This window comes from Daucus carota, chromosome 3 (assembly GCF_001625215.2).
Source record: "Daucus carota subsp. sativus chromosome 3, DH1 v3.0, whole genome shotgun sequence".
Lineage (NCBI taxonomy): Eukaryota > Viridiplantae > Streptophyta > Magnoliopsida > Apiales > Apiaceae > Daucus > Daucus carota.
Genome location: NC_030383.2, coordinates 64280013 through 64294463, shown reverse-complemented (window position 1 = coordinate 64294463; position 14451 = coordinate 64280013). Strand labels below are relative to the sequence as shown.

Genomic DNA, 14451 nt, shown 5'->3' with positions numbered 1-14451 from the left:
CATTAGGACATCATATTTTATATTACATTTGAGGCTCCAACAAGGACACTGTTGGACTTGCTCTAAATTCTCATCAACACTCTCTTTCTCTCTCTACTTTTATATTATGCTTTAATGATGAAAGAGAGTCTTTAATAATAAAATATTAAACCTAGTGTGAGAATAAGGCACATTGTTGGAGTTCAAATTTAGTAAAATATGTCCTAAATTACTAGGACATAATATTTTATATTATATTTGGAGCTTGAACCAGGACACTCTTGGACTTGCTTTTAGGCCCTTACTTGAGCGGGTCCAGCCAAGATATATGGACCAAAACATAAGAAGGAAGGTAGGCAATAAAGAGCACAACAAAAGCCCATAAACGAGCAGACCAAAATGACTTTTAATTTAGTTCATTGCATACCGGGACAAACCAGCAACTTTAGCTGATCATGTTTCTTGATTCAAAATCTTTTTTTTTACTTAACTGACAATGGGTTCCATTAAAGAACACATCTTGATGAATTTTTCATCAACCCTTCTGATTACTGATCATTATTCAAGAACCATTCCGTATGATTAACTTCTAGTCTCTTGTTTTCGGTACATTGTCTTTAAGGTAGACCATCTATGTCTCCAGCATATCGTAATTCTCAGAGTCAGTGAGGTTCGACCTTGACATTCTTAAGAGTAATGAACTTTCTGCAGCAGGCTTTACTTTCTTACGGCCGACTACAGATATTTATCTTTCTCTGCATGGGAGGATTGTGATGAAGTTAGTAAGAGGAGTAGAGAGGAGACCTATATATTGTGAGTCTGTGACGACAATGCAGATGAGCCTATTGATAATGCTACATGGCATGACCCTCAGACTTTATATGTTTGTCTTTAAGAAACCTTAAAATGTTAATACTATTGATAGAAGTAGTTTGTTCTCGTATATCAGCATTAATGATGTAGAAATTTAGTTTGCGAAGAGATCCTTGTATATTTTACTATATTTTTTTTTTTGGAATATTATAGTGCTCAAATAATAATATATGTTTTCGCCACCTCAAAAACTGCCATCCACTCATCCTGAACTAAAAAGCAGATAAGGGATAAGGCTTTGAAGTGAAATGGTGTCCATGTACATCAAACATCTCCCCTGTGAACCACAAGACCCTTAAACATCAGATTCTCTTCACACATTTTCTGTCTCCCTTCCTCTTGTATACACATTCCTTCTTATTTTAAGTCTCTACTCTAGAGAGTGAATTTTCAATTATTTTGTCAAAATACAAGTCCAGCAATGGCTGCTGCAACTGCCTCAACAATGGCTAACCAACTCAAGACCAGTTTTACTTCATCAGTAACAAGAGGGCTTGTCAGTCCCAAAGGTCTCTGTGGAGCTCCACTTCGAGTCTTACCTTCGAGGAGAAACTCTGCCTTCACTGTCAAGGCTGTTCAGGCTGAAAAGGTCAGGAGCTCACTTTATAAGTAAACTTTGTTCTCTTTCTTTCCATGCAAGTAATACCTTTTATTAGCTAGCTCCTCATGTGATGATTGAATTTCAGTACTTGGTGGTACTTCAAATTTTTTGTTGAAGACAACTTAACAGACCTGCATAGGCCTATTACATCATGGTTGTAGATCTAAGTCCTATATATAGAGTAACTAGCTGAAATGCTTTGTTCATGTTATTTCAATTCGACATGTCACATTAGGCTAAGCAATATGATTGTGTTCAAGCCTTCAAAAGACATGATTTATATCTAGAAAATTTTCAGCTATCATTCATTGAGTTGATATTGATACATTCTACTTGTGCAAATGGTTTAGTTATTACTTTGTAATGGCAAGGATCTGAGAAGATTATATAAACTGAAATTTGGTTGTGATAGAAACTCGACTGGAGTGGTATAATTAAGTGAATTCTCTATTATCTATGCAGCCTACATATCAAGTAATTCAGCCAATCAATGGTGACCCATTCATTGGTAGCCTGGAAACTCCAGTGACATCAAGCCCATTGATCGCATGGTACCTTTCCAACCTTCCAGCCTACAGGACAGCTGTCAATCCACTTCTCAGAGGGGTCGAGGTTGGTCTAGCTCATGGGCTCCTTCTTGTTGGTCCATTTGTAAAGGCTGGTCCATTGAGGAACACAGAATTTGCAGGTGCAGCTGGATCTCTAGCAGCAGGCGGGCTGGTAACAATTCTTAGCATATGTTTGACTATGTATGGGATTGCATCATTCAAAGAGGGAGAGCCATCGATTGCACCAGCATTGACCTTAACTGGGAGGAAGAAGAAGCCTGATCAACTTCAAACTGCTGATGGATGGGCCAAGTTCACCGGAGGATTCTTCTTTGGTGGAATCTCTGGTGTCACCTGGGCTTATTTCCTTCTCTACGTTCTTGATCTTCCTTACTTTGTGAAATAGAAAAATAAATTCCATTTCACTTATGCTGTTGTAATTGAATTGATGATGAAGTTGTATACTCAAAAGTAGTGATCACTTGAAGGATAATGTATTATACATTTTTCTAATGAATGTTTTTAACTTGCTTGTGACCTCTCTTGTTGATTCAACTAGTAGACGACATCATTGATTACGAAGCAGCTTATGAATAAAATCCACTCATTGGCATTGTTCTTTTATGCCCTTGTCCTATCATTACTACATGAAATATTGAAATACTTCACATGATGGGTAGCTACTAACTGAACACACAAGGCAAAAGTAAGTATACGTAAAAATACCTGATTAAATGCCTAATAAGGCTCCGTCAAAGGGTAAACAAACCAATCATACTCGATATTTACCACTATACGAAGTAGTCTGGATGGAAGGAGAGTTATCACATGGACACCGCTCTGAAATAGAGCTTAAAATGGAGACAGACAATGTGCACAGACCTTCTGGAGCTTGTTTTCGTAATATAAATTCTGCTAAAACTCACAAGGATACTCCAGTTTCGGATAAAACTCATAAGGGGTGTCCACTGTCATTTGAAAATTATATTAAAAATTATGATTGAGATGAATTTGATGAGATACTAAAATAAAGATAAAAAGAATGGGGGAAATATGAGAACCAAAGACACCATATCCATAAGAAAGATCTTCATATCCCAATCATATGGAGAGAAATGGAACAACAAGTTTAACTGTCACTTTCTGTTTGTTAAACACACATTTGCATTGCATTACCTTACATAATAATAAACCTCCTCCTGTGACTGTACCTTGGCGCCAAACCCTGATCAACTTCAATGGCACTCCATATCTCTTCTCCTTCTCCTTCTTTTCAGTCACATAATTTTCCTCATCGATTACCAACTTCATCCCCATCTTCGCTTTCACCAGGCTCTCTCAGATCAAGGACTCCTATTCCCCGGATCAAGAAACCGCTTGGTTTTAGCTGCCGGTCAAGCAATGAAGATGTATGCATCATTTTGTGAAGCACCTCTTGTCAACTTTTTTTTATTAATTTATGTTCTGTCTTTTCATAAATACTTTTCTTTTGTAGTATTATATCTATGCTCCTGAAGATATTGGTGATGGTTTCTCTTTCAGCGGAGGTTGAATACCTTACCATCTCTAATGTAATTTTTTCAAAAATATTTACAAGATTTAGTAAAAGTAGACTTTAGTTCGATACCTTTCTGTATGAGCAGGAAAGTATGCAGATGGAGATGGAGACAGTCCTGCTGATGAATGGTTCAAACAGGGAAAATATGTGAGCATTGTATCTTACTTGGTTCTTTTTGCACATCAAATCTGTGTTATATATAAATGATCTTATATTCACCTATGATACGAAAAATTTCAGGTAAAAGCTCATCCTGTTTCTGGCACTGGTGAAAAGGCAAAGGATCCGATATTTGGTCTAGCAATGGGTGGCAGTTCTCAAGCCTCTGTTGATCTTTTCAGGTAATATGAAGTATTTTAAGAAGAATCCATAGATCATTAAACCATTATAAGGACATAGGGTACATTGTTATACAGAAATTGAGGATTGTACATTTGCAGGGCTCGCCAATTAAAACGTGCTCTATATGTATGTGATTTTCTACACTAGATGGTTTTGCGTCGAAAGTGGAAGTCCTGATAATCCTCCTATAATTTTAATCCACGGCTTCCCTTCACAGGTAAGCACAATCTTGCCTTCCTCGTTTCTTGAAATACAAAGAAATGGAATTTTATAGGTCTATACCTTAAGACTTCATAATAAAGTTCACTTGTTTTCCTACACACAGGCTTATTCATATCGTAAGGTTCTTCCCGTCCTAGCCAAGAATTACTTTGTCATTGCTTTTGATTGGATAGGTAAGATTATATGCAACTCAGTTCCCTGTGTAAACTTGTAGCTCATTTAAGAGGTGCGCTAGTACAAAGTATATACATTTGTTCCATTCATCTTTTTTTCTACAGGCTTTGGATTTTCCGATAAGCCCCTCGCCAAAAATGGTTTTGACTACACACTGGATGGTAATTTTCAATTTAGCCTTTATGGTTGCTGGATGTAGGCAATGTAAAAATTTTAAGACATAACTTCTGCAGAATATGTTTCGTCTCTGGAGTCTCTTATTGATCAGCTAGGCATTAGCAAGGTGTCACTTGTTGTGCAGGTATTTTTCTTCTAACAGTAATACAGATACCCGATATGAGGTAAGTTACCCTTGACAGAACAATTTAAAAAGTAAAGTGTGCCTTCTGTGCTTTTGCAGGGATATTTTGCACCAGTTGTTGTTAAATATGCAAGCAGTCATCAAGAAAAGATAAATGATCTCATACTTCTGAACCCCCCTGTACGCGTTACTAAGAGCTTTTCTGATCAATCTTAATATATACTGAATCATAACCCATATAAAATGTTGTTCATTATGGTATATTGTAGATAACAGCGAAACATGCCAACCTCCCTTCAACTCTGTCCATATTCAGTAACTTTTTGCTGGGAGAAATATTTTCACAGGCAGGAGAAAACACAAGGATTAAAATTATTATACTTACTGTCAGGGGCGTAGCCACAGCCACCCTTGAGGGGTCAATTGAACCCATAAAATTTTCAATTTTATCTATATAATTATTATTATAATAAATTTTGAACCCATATTAAAAATTGGTTTGACCCCGGTTCTTACTGTGAACAAAAAAAAAGCAGCTAAGTAGTAAAACCCAGTTGCAAATCTAGCCTATCTTTCACCTGGTACTTTATAATATTCATCCTAGTCCCCTCTAAAGCACCAAGTCACTAACCCATTTTATTAAAATATAACTCTCTCTTTCTATTTTGTACTCACAGTCGCTCCAAGCCTCCATCTCCGTTACTTTACTCATTTACTCTTGTTGGTTGTTGTCGCTTATATGTTACTCCACAGTCTCATCGAGTTCTTTACATTATTTTTTGCATACATTTTGAGCCTTTTATAAAATATACTTACATAATACATTTTTTTTAAAAAAATTCCTATAAAAAAGTTTGACGTTTTAATTTTTAATCAGAAAAAATAATTAAAAATACGTTATACTTTACAAAAGACTCAAAATGCATGCAAACAATGTACGTAAATAATCTGGCGGGATGAAGGGAGTATAATATTTTGACCCCAGTTCATGAATGTTCTGGCTACGCCCCTGCTTACTGTCTGGATTAATCTCCAGGAATGATTAGCGTATTCTATGTTGATTGATATTTTTTAATTTTTCAACAGGACCCTCTAAGGGCCAGTGATAAAGCCTTGAAAAGTGCTGGTCCTTACAAAATGAAAGAGGCTGATGCCATGGTTTATAGAAGACCTTACCTAATATCTGGTTCCTCAGGTTTTGCACTTAACGCCATCAGTAGGTCGATGAAGAAAGAACTCAAGGTGATTTTATTTTCTTACATGGTTCCTCAGGCTTACAATACTATTTTTACCAGAGTTCTTTTTTTTTTTTGCTACCTAATTTTACCCGATACTTTCTCATGTGATTATCTTTTTCAACTTTATAGAACTATATTGAGGAAATGAAAACCACACTCATGGATGATACTTGGAAAGTTCAAACTACAGTATGTTGGGGACAGAGAGATCGGTGGCTAAGCTATGATGGAGTTGTGGATTTCTGCAATGATTCAAAGCATCGGTTGGTGGAACTTCCTAGGGTGAGAAACAGTTGTTTCAGCTCTAGCTCATTTTTAACAAAGTTAAAAAAAATGTTGAAGCTTCCATTGAATTTTTGATAGAACCGCTTGTTTTCTTCACTAAACTGCAAATCTACAAGCATTTATGCACTATTTGCTTTTTGCTCTCTTGTTTTTCCAGGCAGGGCATCATGTACAGGAGGATTCTGGTGAAGAAGTAGGACAACTCATTGCTGGAATAATTCGCAAAAGGAGTTTCGGCATTGCCTGAAAATCAAAATCTACTTTAATTAAACAATGCTTCATTATTATAATTTTTGCTGCTAGTTGATAAACAAAAGTGGCTCTGTGTTGAATCTGGAAGCATCTGTCTTCCTGTTTCAGTCGTCACAATATACTAGCAAAAACTGTTACAACGGATTTTATAAATGGTAAAATACAATGTGGATTTATTCTTATGTAATGGGAAAGAAGAAAACAAGAAATGTTGTCTGTAACCTCTATATTCAACTTCTGTGGCTTAGCAAACAAAAAAAAGGAGTTGTTTAGGCTCCATGTTGGTATATATTTCTACGGGCTGCTTTCTCAGTTTCCCCCGCTTCAACTTTTGGTCAGTTTCAGAGCAAAACTTACTACAATCCAGTACTATTACATCGTATTGGTGGCATCATTTTGAGTTAGCAGTTGAAAAATGTGGTATGAGACTAGCCGCTCCTATGAGTCTACTCTTCCAGTACTATTATGTTCCGTTGTCTGCAGTGGATCAACCCAACATTCATCTTCCCTTATAGCATTTTTCCATCTATTCATGAAGATATTTAATTCGACAACGGACTGTTTTCTCACCTGCCAAGGAACCATAAAGCAGTAAGCACACACTACTAGATCTTCTAGAGAAACAAGGTGTGAAAATTATTTAGAACAAGTGCCCCTTGCAGAGGCTTTGTCAAGGTTGAATGCAAATACTGCAGATCCACAGAAAATCTTACTTCATCTCTAATATTAGGTTGACGAGGTGCTGATTTTGCCTGAAATAATATAAAGAGTCCATTGAGAATATTAGAAGTGGAAATTAGACCCTGAATAAGAGCTGTTCAACACTTACTGAAATATGTAGAAATCAACAAGAAAAGTAATCAATCCCTTGCGTACCTTATCTCCAGCAGTACCTCCGAGTGTAGGAAGGCCTTCGTGAACAACATACTCAGAGTCAACTACCCCGATATTTTGGGTCCTATTACCCTGTCATAAGAGGTTTCATGATATTATTGTGCTCAGAAAATAAAAAAGTAGCCCCAATGTATGTAACTTGCCTGGGCACAGTAGCCAAGCTGCATATCCAAGCCCCAAGCATGAATTAAGTCATTCTGAAAGAGCAAAAAACATTACGCTGTTATTGACTAAATTAAGGCCTAACTAGTTTACAATGTAGTAGATTTCCTTTGTCCGAACAAAAATGTTATATAGACGATACCTGAATCATATGCCATACACAACGCCAAGATGCCCTCGAGAAGACAGGAGCCATCATTTCTACCCAACTGTAGAGCATGTGTTTCAGTTTCCTTATTAGCAATTTAGCTAATGATTTAGCTGAAAAGTATCCTTTCAAATAATATGACCAAAAGTATGCATCAAAGATTTTACCCAGTGCAGGGAATATCTGTACTGTTTGGATAACACATCACCCCAGAGATACTTCTTTTGTATATTCTTCTGTTAGCATGATTATAGATAAATCAGAAGCAGATTACTCTAAGAAAGTGCCAAATTCTGGCTTTTTATGGAAGTATAAAAAAAATTTGACAGAATAATACCTATGGACTTTTGTTCCATTCTGTCGTTCTGTAATTCGATGATGAATCTCTGATTTTGTAAGATCAAGCCCTGGCTGGGATATCTGAAGACCCTCTTCTTTTATAATTGATATATATCTGCGTAAAACAAAATTGAAGATTACACAATGCATAATATTTTTCTCGGCTAACTTTAAGGTTTCAAATTAGTATGCACCTCACATCTTTCTCATAGAAACCAACTACCTGTTTTTACTGGATTACATTATAGATCTCAATAACATACTTATCCAGAAATATCTTAACTTTTCTTATACTTCTGCAAGAACTCTTTTCTTGACGACTGATATCAGAAATAATAATTACTTTCTTTTTGTTTATTACTTTCCGAGGAATATATATAGAAGCTCATCGGAGAAAAATATACCTCCCAACATGGAAGTTAGCGACTCCAAGGTCTTCATCCCAAAGAAAAATGTAAGCATACTCTGATACAATATCTGGATGTAGGAATCTTTTAGCAAACCACCTATCGTAAAACCAGGTTTCAGTCGCGAAATGCATTTGGAGATGTACAAAGACAACATACTATTGACTTACCACTTTGTCTGATGGAATGCAGAAACATGTATAGCACGGCTGCTCCATTCGAAATCATTCCAGTCATCCACAACCCCATCATAGTGAAAAAGCATAACAACAAAATTTTCTTCCGGGAACTGCATACCAAGGAGTAAACAATTAGACTAGAAACACATGGACTGAAAGTTGAGAGTTGTGACTGGAAAGCACCTTCTTCACGATTTCATTTACGTTTGTTTTTTGCTTCTGTCCTACGGCCATTGCCAACAAGCTGATCGTAGGTGCCTTTGGATTCTTCAAGTAAACAAACAATATCAGCGTTGTAAACTCTGTTTGACTGGTGTCTCAAAACTACTGACATGAATTTTCTTATAAGAGAAGAAAGTGCAAACCCTTTTGTTTGGGGGACCCCATAATGGGCGCATTTCCAAGTTAGATGTTCTAGTCACAATTCCTTTAGGTAATGACTCACTTCCATCGGATCTGCATCGAGCCTAAACAAGATACAAAAAAAATGCTTGTTAACAAAGATAAATAAAGGGAAAAACAGGGAAGAAAGGAGATGATGAAGAAGAGTAACCTCGCATTTGTTTGATATTGTATCCTGATCAATTTGATCATCAATTATTCGCGATTTTAGAATTCTCTGCCAAAAAGACCACATCAACACCCCTAAATTTTACTTAGTAATTCGAAACACATGTAAGGTATAAAGATGATATATTAAGATCTCAGTCTACTATCAGGTATGGATTCCCTAGTTCGTATAAACCAAGTTGAACTAGCAATCATGCTCAGAATTTTTATTAAAAATCTGCGACGAAACCCAAAAAAAAAAAAAAAAAAAAAACAAGAAAGAAAGAAGCAATTGGTTTATCGTTTGCCTGTTTATAATCTGTAATTGTGATGGCCCTCCCAAAAAAGAAACCTGCAGAAAGTAAAATTACTGCTGGAAGGATGCTGCACAACAATGGCCTGTGCCTCTTAACCTGCACACTCATCTGCGACAATAAACATGTTATTAAACTAAACAAAAACTGGCTACAATCATTACAAAACTTAACTTTTTTTGTTATACACTAGTATTGCAGCTACATTCAAGTCATAAAGAAGCAACTTAAAAACGTGTGGCTCGATCATGCTTAATCAGACTTGATGTTATTAATTTGACGAAACCTGAATCAGATTATCAAAAACTGAAATAAGCTAGATATTCCAGCAGTTTATAGGGATATGAAATGTCCATGTCGAATTTGTAGACGAGTTCAGAAGAGAGATAAAATATAACAAACAAGTAAAAAATCAAAAACCATCAAGGTGTGTAGACACAAACTGCACAAGGCTAATATGTTCATGTAGAAAACAGATGATAACAGAGAAAGAGAGTTACTTACAGGACTTGACATCAGAAAATGGTTGCTGAATCGGTGTACAGAAGAGACGAGAGGCCTAAAAATGCAACTCCACTAAACTAAATGTATATTTAGAACCTCCTATATTTGTTTATATAGGTGATCACAACAACTTTACTTGCAATCACTGAACATAAAATGAAGATCAAATATCATGCACATATACAGAAAGAGGCCAGGTAAAGATATTCTCTAAAAAGGTTTGAATTTAATTTAATTATATGAATTTATTAGAATATAGAACTCTAGATTCAGTGCTTTCTGTGGTACCATTCTCAAGGTAGTTAGGTGTACTTCCATATTTTTATAATGGGTAGGGCACATCTCCACTGGGTAGGGCACATCTCCACTGCCCTTCTTCTACTGACATTTTGTGCGGTGTAAAGATTTTCTTTTCTTTTTTTTATTTTGTAATTTAATTGCTCTGCAAGTAGCTTCAAATGACTTTATACAGATTGCTTCAAGGTCAGGCAATGACTACAACTTATTTTTTCTATAAGCAATACAGAAGTCAACAGTAAAGAGTCTTGGCATGTGCAGCTCTAAGAATATAGGTGCATGCATAGAGTAGTTTGTGGATTCTATTTCTTAATCGACTTTGCGTTTACCAGAAGTTACAAGCAACATAAAACGACTGGAAGAAGAAACTGGGAATGTGCAACATCTGGTTAGAGAACCGAGACAAACTGTTTCTAATATCCTAGGACAATAATTATTTAATTACACAGGCATCTCTGATAATTCTGAACTGGAAATCATGTGCCTCAGCATGATCGCCAGATTGCCACTAGCTAAGGTCTCACATACATAATTGTAAATATTTAGTTTACTGCGAATAATATGAAATATTCTGACAAGAAGGGCAAAACCTAAAGATACACCACCGATAAGAAATAAACCACCAAATCTATCAACTTTCAGAACTTCAGGCTTAGGCGGTGTATCCTGGTTTACTAAAGATGATGTTTTTTTATACCATTTTTTCTCAAGTGTATCCAGGGTTCCTTCTTCTCTTAGCTTGACAATTGCCCTTGATAGTTCTGGCACCTATGGTGAACCTTTCCTAAAGGCCTGTAAGTCAAAAGATGGTAAATTGTTCACTATTCAAGATTTTTAGCATTATGATGTACAAGAATGCATATAATTGGTTCTGAGCTGAACTTACAAAGCCGAAACCGCTAGTGGTAGATGCAGAATCGACCATGGCATAGTCTGGAGAATACCTCGAAAGAAAGGCTTTGACATATGGTATTTCATCAATAATACCATATACACCACCATTTTTACTTCCTTTGGATAAAGCATCAGCATTTTCTTTTGCTGTAGAATATGGACTAAATGTATAATCCTTAAAGTTCAAGTTACTGACAATGTATTTTTCCTCGACGATACCAGAATGATACCCTACATTAGCTCCTTTTGATGCTAATCCAATTTGCTGAACTGTAAGCATTGAAGCCAATGTTGTAGCGTAACTTGAAGTCAGAATAAGAACCAGAAATGCCCATGTCAGCATCACAAATCTGGACAAGTTACTAGACAATTTTTCACCCTACAATATCATTAAACGTCATTAATATATGTGAAGTGACTATAAACTTATCTGCAACATGTCCTACTTCTGATTAAAAAAAATGGAATAATTAGTGGCTAAATATCTGCCTACAGTACACAGGAAGTTTCATGACTTGTAAATATAGGTAACTTTACTTTTACTAACTTTTTAGTAGGCTTCAATTTCAAATTGTTCTCTATATTGGAAATCGGCTAATTTTCATCTGAGTGAAGATCAAGTACTTACTGCTGCTAAAAATAAGAGTTGAAAAGAAGATTGTTCCAATCTGCTCAGATGGTGAACCTTGGAATTCTTCATTTATAGGTTTTTCGATGGCCCAAATGATAATTCCAGTAAGTATAGAGAAAACAGCAGTTAAGAGACAGAGATCTACATCAATTGGCTTTGTGAAGATCCACATGTCCTCGTTAGTTTTTACTCTGGCAATTGTCCCAACACCTATATCTGTGTAAGGAATTGTAAATTCAACATATTGTGATCTGTTGTCCGTGATTGTTACATCCCCCACCACAGCATCATATTGAACCTACATGGGGATGAACTGCATATAATTAGCATTACAAAGAAAGAACAATTTAATGAGGTGCTTTTAGACAAAATCAGTTTACCCAGATCCAGAAGATAAATGCTATCTCAAAAGCATTCTGGAAGAGTATAACATGTATCAAGAAAAGAACAATCTTGGGCCTATGGAACCAAAAGTGATCATCTGACGGATGCACTGCCAACTCCCCCTCAATAGCTATATGTTTCTCAGCAACCTCATGAGCCAACTCAGATATTATGTGCTCTAGCTTAGTGCCAAGAGCTAGTAGTAGCTGATTGAGTCATAAACATCAAAAAATTCAACCAAAGTCAGCTTACAAGTTCCCAGGCACAGCTTGCAGAATAAAACAAGTCGGCTACATTCAGTTCATCAGATTGTACACACTACTACATAATAACAAGAATACCTATTTCGTGATGTGATTTCATCTTTTTTTAGCTAAATCATGATATCAAATCATATTCATGGATATTCACCCGATACTGTTGCCCATATCTTTTGTTAAGGGTTTTCGCTGAACATGGTGATACAGACCAATTATTACAGTTTCAATATTATCTTTTTTTAACAAAAAACACAGTCCCAACACTATAGTCGGAAAAGTATAGAACCAATCAAGGAATTTGAAATAAGCTGCTATCCAGATTTAAATAAATGCATGAACTAATGAGTAGTCACGATCGGCAGCTAATGGGGAAATGGAATCTGTTATAGAAAATAACAGTTACCGGCGAAGATACATTTATTCTTGTGGAAAATAGAGGCAAACATTCTCCCCGCAGTATTAACACTGCAGTGTAGGGGTACTAAAAACACCTTAACTTGAACGTATTAAATCACCATAAGTAGGTCGGATTTTTTCAACTTTAACAGAATTTTAAAGTGTCGGAAGCATGTCAATCCTCTAAGATAATGTACTAACAAAAATTGCAGTAGAAATGAGATTCTAACTGCTACATACATCTCTATAAGACAAAACACAAAGCAAAGATTAATGCGGCAACCAGCAATCACGCAAATGTATGCCTAGGACTCAGGAGTATGCAACAATAAGTCATCTCTTCATTTCATTACATACCAACTATTTTGTTCACAAGTGCATAGTGCACTTCTAAACGAACGTGAAACAAGATCAAGTTATTTAGTTGAAAAAAATATTAAACTTACACATACCCATGTACAAACCTACGATAAAACATTTGAACAAATTAGAGAGACAGATTTCAATGTAATTAATTTCCATAACACCATTTCCTTTGGTCTGTCTGTGGTGATGAAGTACATCTCTTGAATATCTCAGAATATCTTCTACTTTTCTCTCAACATATTGAGGCGCTAGAGGGTCTGGGGGGTTTGCCGGAGACTTTACATCCGGAGAAAGTTGAGCTTCGGTAACTTTAGAAATTCCAGTTTCAGAATTCTTCCTCGAGAAAGTCAAAATCTGGTAGAAGCTAGACGGATTTGGGATCTTCTTTATCCAATTAACTTGTTCAAAATCAGGAAGTGGTATGAGATAATTAACTGAACGTAGTGCACCGGTGAGGTTCATGTTTTTCTGTGAGTCAGAAGTCCAATTATAGTAGAAATCTACAATAAAATTTGCTCGCGCCTTCCCATCCCACATACCTGGCCAGTTTCTAAGTAACTTATTTTTCCAGAGATGGTTACTACTGAAAGGGTAAATATCCATAAGTCTGGAAAATAAGAGATCCATTTCTTCACTAATTTTTCTGCCTTCAAGAACTTTTTCAAAAATCAATTTCACTTGTCTCATATCTTCAGCCAAACCTAATAAATCAGAAGATTTGTCACACTCTATTATTGGTTGAGGAAGTTTGACGTTGTATTGAATCCTCTCAGACCCCCCAAAACTAATTACATATTGGTGGAGTATTATATTTTTATGGTCCTTGATATTTCCATTTGAGCCATTCTTCTCATGATAATCCATAACAGATGACAACACTGATTGAATTATACCAAGAGATTCTCTCTTCAGCCTATCCCCATTCCAATTCTCGACACTCCATTTATCTTTGTTAGAAACGTTAGGCAAATATCGCGAGCTAGTAGTCCTATGTGCAGCGAACCAATCTAGAAGTGAAAAAGGTTGTGTGTACTCCTTCACATTATCGTTGTCTTCGTAATGTGGAAAGCTGAACATATTATGGCTCACAGCTGGTGTATGAGGCATACCTCCAATTTCTTCTGCTCCTCTTATATCCATGTTCAATTTTTCAATAATATCACCGCCTACCAAACACTTACTCAGCTTTTCAATACCCTCTCCCCTCGTTTCCAGTTCATTCATAGGTACACTAGCACTAGCCATCTTTTCTCTATAACTTTTAATCTCAACACCAGATATAGCCTCTTCCTTACTCCCACCAACAGAGCCACCGGCTTCAACCCCCTCACTTTTACCCTCCTCCCCTCCGGAA

General features: G+C 36.3%; 3 protein-coding genes across 4 annotated transcripts; 2 read left to right on the top strand and 1 right to left on the bottom strand.

The window, feature by feature from the left end:
* Positions 1–1077: 1077 nt before the first annotated feature.
* Positions 1078–2538, top strand: LOC108210994 (photosystem I reaction center subunit XI, chloroplastic). The gene is made up of 2 exons (XM_017382469.2): positions 1078–1441; positions 1916–2538. The coding sequence occupies exons 1-2, from the start codon at positions 1274–1276 to the stop codon at positions 2405–2407; spliced, it is 660 nt and encodes a 219-aa protein (XP_017237958.1). The 5' UTR covers positions 1078–1273; the 3' UTR covers positions 2408–2538.
* A 615-nt stretch (positions 2539–3153) lies between these two features.
* LOC108210562 (uncharacterized) lies at positions 3154–6555 on the top strand. 2 transcript variants are annotated; one of them, XM_017381899.2, is made up of 13 exons: positions 3155–3410; positions 3497–3548; positions 3645–3706; positions 3800–3900; positions 4049–4118; positions 4227–4296; positions 4402–4458; positions 4531–4598; positions 4698–4778; positions 4868–4945; positions 5685–5840; positions 5966–6118; positions 6279–6555. In XM_017381899.2, exons 1-13 carry the CDS (start codon positions 3240–3242, stop codon positions 6366–6368), a joined length of 1209 nt encoding a protein of 402 aa, XP_017237388.1. In that variant the 5' UTR covers positions 3155–3239; the 3' UTR covers positions 6369–6555. The 2 variants fall into 2 exon arrangements, with proteins under 2 accessions (XP_017237389.1, XP_017237388.1); XM_017381900.2 differs by lacking the exon at positions 4868–4945 and having other exon boundaries at positions 3154–3410.
* A 16-nt stretch (positions 6556–6571) lies between these two features.
* Positions 6572–10147, bottom strand: LOC108210563 (uncharacterized). The gene is made up of 14 exons (XM_017381902.2): positions 9870–10147; positions 9360–9476; positions 9056–9121; positions 8868–8969; positions 8686–8769; positions 8494–8612; positions 8321–8422; positions 7915–8031; positions 7745–7813; positions 7572–7638; positions 7411–7464; positions 7250–7339; positions 7087–7125; positions 6572–6943 (listed from the first exon to the last, which is right to left on the bottom strand). Exons 1-14 carry the CDS (start codon positions 9879–9881, stop codon positions 6812–6814), a joined length of 1170 nt encoding a protein of 389 aa, XP_017237391.1. The 5' UTR covers positions 9882–10147; the 3' UTR covers positions 6572–6811.
* Between the last annotated feature and the right edge of the window lie 4304 nt (positions 10148–14451).

Excerpts from the sequence above, each read along its gene's own strand:
- LOC108210994 (XM_017382469.2), top strand. The coding sequence starts at position 1,274 with ATGGCTGCTGCAACTGCCTCAACAATGGCTAACCAACTCAAGACCAGT. Across the intron at positions 1,442-1,915 it reads AGGCTGTTCAGGCTGAAAAG|CCTACATATCAAGTAATTCA; the intron begins GTCAGGAGCTCA and ends TTATCTATGCAG.
- LOC108210562 (XM_017381899.2), top strand. The coding sequence starts at position 3,240 with ATGGCACTCCATATCTCTTCTCCTTCTCCTTCTTTTCAGTCACATAAT. Across the intron at positions 3,411-3,496 it reads GCCGGTCAAGCAATGAAGAT|TATTATATCTATGCTCCTGA; the intron begins GTATGCATCATT and ends TTTCTTTTGTAG. Across the intron at positions 4,779-4,867 it reads TCATACTTCTGAACCCCCCT|ATAACAGCGAAACATGCCAA; the intron begins GTACGCGTTACT and ends GGTATATTGTAG.
- LOC108210563 (XM_017381902.2), bottom strand. Across the intron at positions 8,032-8,320 it reads GCTAACTTCCATGTTGGGAG|ATATATATCAATTATAAAAG; the intron begins GTATATTTTTCT and ends TGTTTTACGCAG. Across the intron at positions 7,639-7,744 it reads ACAGATATTCCCTGCACTGG|TTGGGTAGAAATGATGGCTC; the intron begins GTAAAATCTTTG and ends CATGCTCTACAG.